At 59.4% G+C, this 11,385-nt stretch overlaps 1 protein-coding gene across 1 annotated transcript in view; it reads right to left on the bottom strand.

The window, feature by feature from the left end:
- Window positions 1-8,652, bottom strand: part of ZBTB7A (zinc finger and BTB domain containing 7A) — a 9,527-nt gene extending 875 nt beyond the window's left edge. The window contains exons 1-2 of the mRNA XM_006902166.1: window positions 7,391-8,652; window positions 3-263 (exon numbers count right to left, since the gene is read on the bottom strand). Coding sequence (XP_006902228.1) covers window positions 3-263; window positions 7,391-8,652 — 1,523 coding nt within the window. The remainder of the gene's footprint in view (window positions 1-2; window positions 264-7,390) is intronic.
- Window positions 8,653-11,385: the final 2,733 nt, after the last annotated feature.

The raw sequence follows: 11,385 nt of genomic DNA, 5'->3' as shown, positions 1-11,385 counted from the left end.
CCAGCCCCCCACCGCGGGCGCGCGGCTTGCGGCCTCGGCGCGAGGGCACCCCGTTGCAGCCGTCCTTCTTGAGGTGTCTGTGGAGGTGGTCGGAGCGCACGAAGGTCTTGCAGCAGCTGTCGCACTGGTAGGGGCGCAGGCCGGTGTGCACGCGCATGTGGTTCTTCAGGTCGTAGTTGTGCGCGAAGGCGGCGCCGCACTGCTGGCACAGGTAGGGCTTCTCCCCCGTGTGCTTCCGCATGTGCACCTTCAGCTTGTCCTGCCTGCGCGGGCGGGAGGGCGGTCACTGCACAGGGCCCACACCGGGGACCGGCACCCCGCCGGGGGAGAGGAACCCCATCCGGGGAGCGGCACTCCACCCAGGACCGGCACCCCACCCCTCGAGGGCCCCTCCACCGTGTGTTTCCGCATGTGCACCTTCAACTTGTCCTGCCTGCGCGGGCCAGAGGGCGGTCACTGCACAGGGTCCGCACCGGGGACTGGCACCCCACCAGGGGAGAGGAACCCCACCCGGGACCGGCACCCCACCCTTCGAGGGCCCCTCCACCGCCTTCTCCCCCGTGTGCTTCTGCACATGCACCTTCATTCAGCTTGTCCTGCCTGAGCGGGCGGGAGAGCGGTCACTGCACAGGGTCCGCACCGGGGACCGGCACCCCACCAGGGGAGAGGAACCCCACCCGGGGAGCGGCACCCCACCCGGGACCGGCACCCCACCGCCTTCTCCCCCGTGTGCTTCCGCATGTGCACCTTCAGCCTGTCCTGCCTGCGCGGGCGGGAGGGTGGTCACTGCACAGAACACCCCCTACCCCCGACCAGCACCCCACCCCTCGAAGGCCTCTCCACCGCCTTCTACGGGGGCAGTGGTGGAGGACTTGAACCGCTGACCTTCCGGTTAGCTAGCAATGCCGACACACGGGGGCTTCTTGGGGACCGGAAATTACAGTCACTATCGCACTGGTCCCCACGCACCACAACTGGACAAGACACGGCAGGTGCGACCCATAGGTTTGTAAATCTTTAAGGGAGGCGATTGCTTCTGCCAAAGAGCAGCCTGAGGATTCGAACCACTAACCTTGTGGTCAGTAGCCCCCTAGAACAAGGTGGATCTGTCTGCCCCATATGGTTTTAGGGGAAGAGACTGCCTTACTGGTCGCCCCCAGACCGGCTGGTGGGTTCAAACTGCAGACCAAGATACAAAGCAATCACACAAGTGGGGATTCTTGGGGACCAGTAACCAAACCCAGCGCAGTCACGCCCATTCCAGTTCACGATGACTCACAGACTGCCTCATGCTCCTCCCTCCGAGCTGAATGCTTAACCACTGCACCACCAAGACTCCTTCAAAACCAAGTCAAACTCCCTGTGGGAAGACCATTCAGACACATAGCAACCTTTGGGGGCGCTGCCCCATGGCGTCTCTGCTATCAGAGCAGCTGGTGGATTCAAAGCACAGACCTTGCATCTGGCGGCCCAGTGCTGAACTCACTGCACCACTAAGGCCCCTCTGCCTCAGGGTTGCTGTTGCTGTTGTTATTATGTGCCACTGAGTTTCTCCAGTGTTTTCAGAGACAGTAAATCACACAGGAAGAGACTGCCTATCTTTCTCCCAAGGTGCAGCTGATAGATTCGAAAAGCTGCCCTTTGGGGTGACTGCGAAACAGTTCCTTCCAAAGGTACAGCCAGTAAGCATTTGGCTATGAACCAAGAGGCTGGTGTTTCAAACCCTGCCGGCGCAGCTGGGAAGACCGACCTGGCTCTGGGAAGGCCTGCTCTTGTGGTGGGTGGGCTGAGGAGGGCTGACCCTCACTTACTCAGGGTTTCCTCGGATGATTTTTTTTATTTTACTATTTGTGTGTGCGATTTTTTTTTATTTTATTTTATTATTTTTGTGTGAGTACCGTCAAATCAGATCTGACTGGTACAGGAGGAGACTGTCCCTCCTTCCCCGGCAGAGCATCTGGTGGATTCGAACCGTGCGCCTCTGGGACTGCAGTTGCAGCTCCTTGCCACCAGGCCACCAGAGCTCCCCTGGGATGATGTTTTTATGAAGCCAATTACAGGTCTCTTCAGAAGTGCCTATGGGCAGCTTTGAACTGCCAACGTTTCTGACAGTAGTCCAGTGATCACCCCTCTGCGTCATCCATGGACTCAGGATTACTTTAGGGTGGGAGGAGGGAGACTGAGGCGTTTCCCAGGAGGTAGGCCGGGAAAATCCCAGCACCGAGGGTATGAAGGAAATTTTAAGTGAGCCTTGGACCAGCTCACACAGCCGAACCCCTCTTGAACCCCACTTTCATGGGTCACCACTGACTTCCAGTCAACGGAACCTGTGTGAGTCAGGGCAACAGTGTGCTTCCCAGGGCTCAGCTGTCGGAAGCACACAGCCAGGCCTTTCTTCCACAGCACTCTCGGTGGATATGAACCACCAGCCAGTCTTTCATTCACAGCTGAGAGCTTAACCCTTTGCATCCTTGTTCAGGAAAGGACATGGTAACAGGTCCCCAGCCACAGCCAGAGTTCCACCAGGGACTCAACCCTGCTGATAAACCAAACCCACTGACTCAAGGGACCCTGAGGGGCGAGCAGAGCTGGCCCGCAGGGCGGACAAAGCTGTCATCTTCACAGGGAGATGACCGTCACTGCTTTCTCCCTTGGAGGAACCACTGCACCACCAGGAAATGGGAAAGGAGGTCACCTGGCCAGCGAGTTCATTCACTCCAGCACGGACCGAGAAGTGCTTTACACACGGGGCCCTATTCACACTTGGAGCTGCCAATACTTATGGAACAAGACAAGCAGCCCCTGCCCTGGAAGTGGGCAAGCAGGGGGTTTGGGGACAGAGAGAGTGACCAGCTGCCCCTGTTTACCTGCGACTTGCCCAGTTTTAGCCCTCAAAGTCCCTGGAAAGTCCACAGTCCTAGGCAAGTGGTGACAGGAGGGCAAGGTAGTAAGCCCGAGCTGTCCCCTCTCCTCTGTCTTACTACCTTCCACATAATGTGTTTCCTTGTGGTCCCCCCGACTGGCCGGGTACAAACTCACTTTGGCACAAAAGCTGTGGCACAAGCTGTCAATGCTGCCTGGAACACACCACTTTCCCCCCTCGATTTTCACAACTCATTTTTCAGCTCCAATGTCACCTCCTCACAGAGGCCCTCCTAGCTGCATCCAGCTTGCCCACCCACAGGTGCTATGCTGTCCAATACGGCCGCCACTGGTCACCTATGCTCCTGAGCCCAAAGCTGTGACCGGAAGTGCACAAGCACTTGGGATCCTGAACACTTACCGTGAGCAGGTAAGACAACACCTCGTTCATAAATCTGCACACTGACTGCACGCCAGGATGGGGATCACCTGGCTCTATGGGGGTTTAGAGCATACACGGTTACAATCACTTTCACCCGTTTTATTAGCACAGCCATCAGAACGTTAAACCTTAGGTTATGTGGCCTGCATGGCATTTCTGTCACGTAGTACCAGTTCATATGTATGAGGATGGCTCCTGCCTAGAATCCCAGGGCGACCAGGGTCTTTGCCGTCCTGGTCAGCATCTAATCAGCTCTTTGGCTTCTGTCACTGCCCACCTAACCAGAAGACGGAGAGTTTCTTCAAAGTTCACATTAACAAACCCCTATGCATCCTTCAACGCCCCACCTCCAATGCTCTTTCTTTCTTTTCCCAAACTCCAAAGTCACTAGGCTCATCCAGCTCCAGGTTTCTCCTTCAGGCACAGCCCTGAGAAAAACAACTCCAAGAACCCGCATCCCTGCTTACACTAACCCATCCACAGCTCTCAATAGTCCTCAAGACCAAGCTCCGGGGCCTGACTATAGAGACGCTGTCCAGCCCCTGCCCTGCCCTCAGCACCGTCAGCCCCAGGCAAGGAAGTGAAGTCCTTATCTCCTGGCCTATCACATCTGTCACCAGCCTCTGGGCCTTCAGCTCCCTCAAGTGCTAGAACGTCCTTCCACTTTCTGGCTGCAGAGGCCCCGGACCCCAGTAGGTCTTCTCCAGCCAGTGAAGGATGCCTACTGGACACTGGGCGGCCCAGAGAGGAGAAGTGACTTGCACAGAGCTGCACAGCGGGCTGGGGGCAGCACAGAGACGGTCTGGGGGCGGAAGCAGCCCAGTTTCGTCACCCCGAGCCCCGGCAGGGTAATTATAGTCCAGGCTGGTGCGGCCCCCGCTTACTCAACACTCTGATGTGACTAAGGGGGCCCCCGAGGGCTGGGGCCCCAGGTGGGGGACCAAGAGAAGCCAAGATTGTGGGTGGGGGCAGAGGCCCGGGTGGGCACCCCTCTCTGGGCCTCAGTTTCCCAGACCAGCAAATAGGATCATCTCTGGGTGGGAGAGAGGGCGTGGCCAGGCACTAACTCCCTCAGCGCTAAACTGTTATGGGGTAGGGGGTGGAGTCAGGCTTCTGGCCCACCCAGCCACCTTTGCACCTGCCTGGGCCTACCACCCCTCGCAGGGCACCTATGCCCCCTTGCGGGCTCCCAGGACCCCCCAGAGCACCATCACTTCAATTCTGCTACCTGAGGAGCTGTCTCCTAGCTAGCTAGCACTCTCCAACCCCGCCCAGTGGTCCAAGGCCTGGGAGTCCAGTCTCTCCTGGCCTGCCTTGGGGACTGGGGAGGGGGTCAGTCCCCAGTTTTAGTCCTCATGGGGTGGGGCCGGGAAGCTGGGACAATGGCCTCTTTCTTCAGCCTGGTGGGTGTGGCCGGGGGAACCCCAGCGCAGGAGGGGGGCAGGGTGATGCTGAGTCACCCAGCCTGGCCAGGCCCTGCGCACCAGCCCCCTGCCCCCACTGGGCCGGCCCGCCCTGGGTCCACATGGCCCAGCCAGGCACCTCTGAACTCTGAAGACTGAATTACACACTGCCCTTGCCTGGCCTTGAACTGCACCTGACCCAGAGTGCTCTTTTCCAGGGCTGAGGCTCTCTGATCCCGGCTGACTATGCCACTGGGCCTTTGCACAGGTTATACCTTCTTCCAGAAGGTCTGTTCCCACATCTCCTCATGGCTCCCCTTCTCCTGACAGGTCTCAGTTCAACCACTGCCCCCTGGGTGGCCTCTGTGAGCGCCCACAGCCTGTGTGCCTGTGTCATTTCTCGCCTGGCACCTTCTGCCAACTTGTCCTGGCTGAAGGATGGTACACAAACAGACCAAGCTCTGGAACGTCACCTCTATCAAGTCCCTATTTTGTCCCCAGAACCTACAACAGGCCTAGCACACAGCTGGCTCTCAAAAATGTCTGAAGTAAACAAGTTTCTGGGGTGGAAACTTAGGGAACAAAGACCCATAGCAGTGAAATCAGTTCCCGACTCAGTCACCCTCCATCGGGTTTCAAGTCTATAAATCAGAAAAGGAGGCCTCCCATCTTTCTCCCATGGACACGCGTGGATTTGAACCTCCCACGCTGTGGTTAGCAGGGCAACATGGCACGCACCATGGCATTAGGGTGCCATGGCAGGTCTGAAATCCACTTCTGTGGAGTCACCTCTGATTTACTGCAACCTCAGCTGTGTAACCTTTCTGTTACCAGCCCGTAACATCCCAACCTTTACTGGTCAAAGATATGTCTTGAGTGGGGATGGGCACCTGGCTTTGTTTCTGGTCCCCCCACCATAATGTACCAGTCTGTCTAGAACATTCTCAAGAGGGCATCACCCGTAAGAAGAGAAGGGAAGATTTCAGGAAAGAGTTCAGGTGTGACTGGGCGTCTGGGCCACAGATCCTAGAAACCAAGCCACCCTTGGCCCCACCCACTCGGCTGCAAGCCTCGCCCTATGGCCACACCCACTCAGCCACAAGCTCCACCCACCACCACAGGCTCCATCCTAGGACTTTCCCCCACTTCCTGCTTCCTAAGTTTTTTGCTTCCTAGTTTTAAAATTTTGTTTTGAGATTGAGATTGTACACAGCTTTAGTTTGCTTGGCTCCACAGTCAACAGTTTTGGCACCAGCAGCCAGGAAATTAAATGGCGCATTGCCATGGGAAAGTCTGCTGTTAGGGACCTCTCCAAAGTGCTGAAGAGCAATGGTGTCTCTTTGGAGACTAAGGTGCGTCTGATACAGGCCATGGTCTTCTCAATCACCTGTTGTGCATTCGCGTGTTGGACAATGACCAAGGAGGATAGAAGGAGAATTGATGCCTTTGAGCTGTGGTGCTGGAGAAGAGTATTGAGAATACCATGGACTGCTAGGAAAACAAACAGATTTGTCCTGGAAAGGGTTAAACCGGGTGGCTCCTTGGAGGCAAGGATTCTGAGGGCTCCGTCTAACATACTTTGGACATGTTGTGAGGAGAGACTGGTCCTTGGAGAGGGACATCATGCTTGGGAGGGTGGAGGGACAGCGCAGGAGAGGAAGGCCCTCTATGAGGTGGATTGATTCAGTGATTGGGATAATTGGGATGGGAGTGTCAGAGACAGTGCGATTGGCACAGGACAGAGCAGAGTTTAGGGCTGTTGTACATAGGGTCGCTATGAGTTGCAGGCGACTCGACGGCACATAACAACAACAACAACCGTTTTAAAAAGCAAAAAAGTCACCTTTAAGGAGAGTGTGTGAGGGGAACTTTGGTGGCCTAGTGGCAAGGAGCTGCAACTACAATCCCAGAGGCGCACGGTTCGAATCCACCAGATGCTCTGCCGAGGAAGGAGGGACAATCTCCTCCTGTACCAGTCAGATCTGATTTGACGGTACACTCACACAAAAATAATAATAAAATAAAAAAAAAAGAGAGTGGGAGAGTGTGTCTAACTCAAGCCATGGTATTTTCAATCACCTCACACATGTGTGAAATCTGAACAAGGAAGACCAATGGAAAATTTATGGCTGTGCAGTGGTGGTGGCGCAGGGTTCTGGACACACCACGGCCAGCCAAAACCACCGAGCCGTCTTGAAGGCATGCACCCTGGGCGTTCCCTGGGGGCGAGGGCAGTGAGCGTGTCACATACTTCAGGTTTGTTGTCAGGGGAGATCAGGACCTGGAGAACATTGCGCTTGGGAAAGAGGGTCAGCGAGAAAGGAAAACCCTCAAGGAGCTCGACTGGCAGAGTGGCTGCACAACGGGCGTGGGCAGCGCCAAAGAGGGTGAGGCTCATGTGCGATAGAACAGTATTTGGTTCTGTCCTACATGGGGTGGCTGTGAGTCGGTGCTGACTCCTGGACACCTAACCATCAGAGCCCCGCCTCTAGCCACGCCCACCCTCAGCCAGACTCTCCTCCCCACCCAATCGTCAGTGCACCTAGTGGCGATGGCTCCACCCACCACTTAGTCCCGCCTCTGGCCCCGCCCACTCTCAGCCCTTCCACCCAATCAGCGGCGTAGCTAGCCCTTCGAGCCCGGCGATGGCCCGGCCCACCCCTCCTGAGCGCAGGCCACTCACCTGGTGAAGCGGACCTTGCAGATGCTGCACTCGTAGGGTTTCTCACCAGTGTGGGTCCGGATGTGCCGTGGGAGCTTGCCGGCTCCCTGGATGACCTTCTCACAGATGGGACACTTCTGGAAGGCCTTGGCCCTGATCTTCTTCTCCACCTTCTGCGACCAGGCTGGGTACACTTCACCGTCATGGGCGCTGCTGAAGTACTTCAGGTAGTAGTCCATGACGCCCTTGTCCTCCGCCCGCGACTCCTCGTCGCTGTCCGCTGCCCCCGCCGCCGCTGCCCCTGCCCGGCCCACCGATGACATCATCTGCTGCAGCAGTGTGCTGGCCGCCAGCCCGTCCACATCTGGCCCATCCCCATCCTCGCCCTCGGCCGCTCCCGACAGGAAGCCCGGAGAGTCGCCTGGCTCGGGGGCCGCCTCGGACAGCGAGGCTGCCTCCTCCTCCCCCGCGGCCCGGCCGTAGTGGCCGTTCTGCGTGGCAGCCGGTGGAGGGAACAGGCCTCCCGCCGCGGCGGCAGCGGCCGCAGTGTCCTCGTCCCGCTCTGGCCACAGACCCGGGTTGCTGTCGCCCTCGTCGCCCTCCCCTGCCGGGGGCCGCTCGCCCGGGGGTCCAGGCCCGTAGAAGTCCAGGCCATTGCAGTCGCCAGCGGCCACGGCGGCCGCCACTGCGGCCACTGCCTCCTTGGTGGCGTCCAGGTCATCGTCGGTGGCGCTGAAGGCCGACCAGGGGAAGGCGGCGGCCGCGTTGGGGGGCAGGCTGTTGATGGGGTTGCTCTGGAAGAACTCGAGGTACTCCTTGGCACGCAGGAGGTTGCGCTGATCAATTTGATCTACAAGGTCCAGCTGGCCGGCGTCGCCGTCGGCGGCCAGGATCTGGCGGTCCAGGAGGTCGGCGCAGACGTGGCTGACGGCGGGGATCTCGAGCAGGCGGGCAGCGCTGAGGATGTCGCCCACGTTGGCTGTGCTGACCGTCAGCGTGGCCGTGTAGGCGAAGTCCACCAGGGCGGTGAGCGCCTCGGCGCTGACGAAGTCGATCTCGTACACGTTCTGCTGGTCCACCACAGCGCCCGACGTGAACAACTTCTTGAAGTACTGGCTGCAGGCGGCCAGCACCGAGCGGTGGGTGGGGAACTCGCGGCCCTCCACCAGGATGACCACGTCGCACAGCAGGCCCTGTGTCCGCTGCTCGTTCAGCCCGCTCAGGATGTCGCTGCTGTGGTCGGGAAACGGGATCCCGATGGGGCCGTCCACGCCGCCGGCCATCTTCCGCGCCGAGACCTGTCACAGGCGGGAAGGAGAAGAGGGGGTCAGGTCAGGCCCAGGCAGGATGGAAAGGGTCAGGTCAGGTCAGGACCAGGCAGGGCCCTTGGCCACTGCCCCAGCCCGCCCCTAGTCCCAGTTCCCCCAGTCTCACTTTCCAGATGTGGAGGCCCCCCGTCTGGCCATCTGTCAAAAATGGGTGGAGGCCTTTCGCTGAGCTTGGGGCCAAGCCCCCAGTGGGGACTCAGTGAGAGCGCTAGCACATCCCAGCCACTAGAGGGCCCCAGATGGCAGCGAGTGCGCCAGCAGCACATAGTAGGTGCACAGTATGTCTCCCCACATTAGTTTTGTCCCTTTTCCCCTTACAGCTAGTGTGGACGTGGCCTGCACCTCCTTTCCATTCAGGCCACTGTTCACCTTCGCATCACCCCATATATATAGCTCTTCCCAGTACGTTGTGGCACTCAGGACTGAGCATCCCCTGCTAACAGGGACCTGAAGGTCTCAGGTTCAAATCTGGCAGAAGGGGGTGAAGCGGGGCCAGACGACCTGTCCCAAGGTCAGAGCAAAACTGCAACTCTGTAGGATGAGCACCTCCTAAGCCCCACTGGCTGGCTCCCTCTAAGAGGAGCACTCTGCCTGGCAGTCCCACTCCCACTCTCAGCAGGGTGTGCTCTGAGCCTCAGTCTCCCCATCTGTTAAATGGGCAGAGGCCTTTGGCAGGGCTAAGCCCCAAGGGCCTATCTGCTGGTCCTGCCCTCGCTCCCCTCCCTCCTTTTTTCCGTCTTCCCCTTGCTCTGACTCATCCACCCACTCCCCGCTTGTGCAAGCCTCTGGCTGCTGTCCCCACCCCTCCGCCCTCTCCGGGGAGCCCCTGGCTGCCCCAAGCCACCCGGCATGGTAAGCATTCCTGCGGGCTGGCCACAGTGTTCAGGGCCCCTGGACTGGGTCCTCAAGGAGAGGTCCGAAGTGGGCCTCCTTCAGCCTCTGGCAGACACTGGACCCTCCCATCCAGTCTCATTCCGACCAGTCCCTTTGACCTAAGGCGGACACAGGTGGCTGATCTGGTCCTGGTCCAGTGGGCTCAGGAGGTTGGTGGGCCCTGGCCAGGCCGCCCTGAAGCCCAGGGTGTGGGTGGCAGCTGACATCCAGGTCTTTGTGAGGTGGTGGGAGCACCAGACTTCCTACGATGCCTCGGCCCTCAGCCCCATCGGTAGCCCCCCTGGGGCCCAGGCACCAGCTGCCCGCTGCCTGCAGTGGGGGAGGCTCAGATGTGGCTGCAGAAAGTGGGGAGGATGTAAGGCAAGGCCCCCTTTGGCGGCTGCCACCCCCTGCCACCATCTGCCGTCTGGCCCAGGGCCGCAGAGGCCTGCGGGCAGATGGGGCACCGGATCAGAGGGCCTCGCCCTGTCTCAGCCTCAAGGAAGGAGGGGCCTCTGTCCTGGTGGATCGAGGCCACCATTGCCCCAGAAGACCATCATGGCCCTGCTGGTGGGTGCCAGGAGGGTCCCCGATAGGGCGAAAGGGCCCTGCTATGTCCTCCCTCCCGCACCTGTAGGGCAACAGACCAGCTCTAACTTCCCACAGGCTCCCGGGGTTCTGGAGGCCTGGGCCTGGGCCTGCAATTTCACCTGAATCCCTCCCTGGAAAGAGTGAGGCCAAGAGCTTACTCGTATTTGAGAGAAAAGCAAAAGCATGCCTAGAGAGGGCTAGTGTCACAGGTAAGGGCACACAGCCATGGAATGGTCCCTGGAAACCAAGCTGGCTCCACAGATACCTGGCCTCCACCCTCCCTCCAGGAACAGGGCCACCTGCTAGCCCCACCCCAGGGTACACCCCCACTCAGAGCCCAGCCTCTTAGATGAGGGAAGGAGGGGTCTCGACTACAGAGCCCCTTCACAAGGTCCCAGCGGGCCCACTGGGCATATTCTTCCCATGCACACAGTAGGGGCACCCCATCCACGGCTGTGTGCTTACAAGGATCTGAAGACAGTCTCCCCCCTGGCGAACCAACCCTCCAGCTCCCTGTTCACCAGGGTCCCTAAACTCAGCCCTACCCCAGGCAGGTCCCTCTTCTGTGCTCACGCCTCCGTGGGATTTCCGGGGTGCTGACTCGGCCGCCTGAGAAGGGCAGGCCCCAGCAGGCCCCTCCTGGACTGGAGGTGGGGTGCCCTCCTTCCCCTGGGCCTCTCCTAGTCCCCACGCCCAGCCCTCCCCAGGGAAGCACACAGTAGGGCGCAGCAGATGAACCACCCTGCAGAGAGCCCAAACCGGCCCCACCCACGGGGGGCACACCCTGGGTCAGGACTGCTGGGCTTGCCGGTCCTGGCTCGGATCTAACCTAGGGTCAACTTGTTGTCAAAGCTTTCCAAGCAACAGAACAGAACGGAGGCCTGTTTTCAATCCTCCAGGGTCTGCCCCTGTGTTCTGGAACGTTCCAGAACATGGGGTGAGGGCTATCTGGGTACCCCGAAAATACTCAGCCCATAGCTCTGAACTTTGTGAAACCAGGGGCTCAGCCAAGGTCACACAGCTCACCAGGCTCTAGGCCTGAGGCTCCTGCCCCTCAACTCAGGGATTCTTATGGGAGAATGAGGGGACAGTGGCCCGGCCCAATAGATGCTGCCCAGAAGGAAGCCAGGCAGAGTGCTGCTGGCATAGGAGGCAGCAGGGGCAAGGGCCTGGGGGTGGGTGCCTGCGAGAGGGGACAGGGTGGCAGGAGGCGGCGCTTCTGGG

Source organism: Elephantulus edwardii, unplaced genomic scaffold (assembly GCF_000299155.1).
Source record: "Elephantulus edwardii isolate Elephantulus edwardi_28Jun2011 unplaced genomic scaffold, EleEdw1.0 scaffold00374, whole genome shotgun sequence".
NCBI lineage: Eukaryota > Metazoa > Chordata > Mammalia > Macroscelidea > Macroscelididae > Elephantulus > Elephantulus edwardii.
This window is presented reverse-complemented; position numbering and strand designations above follow the sequence as displayed.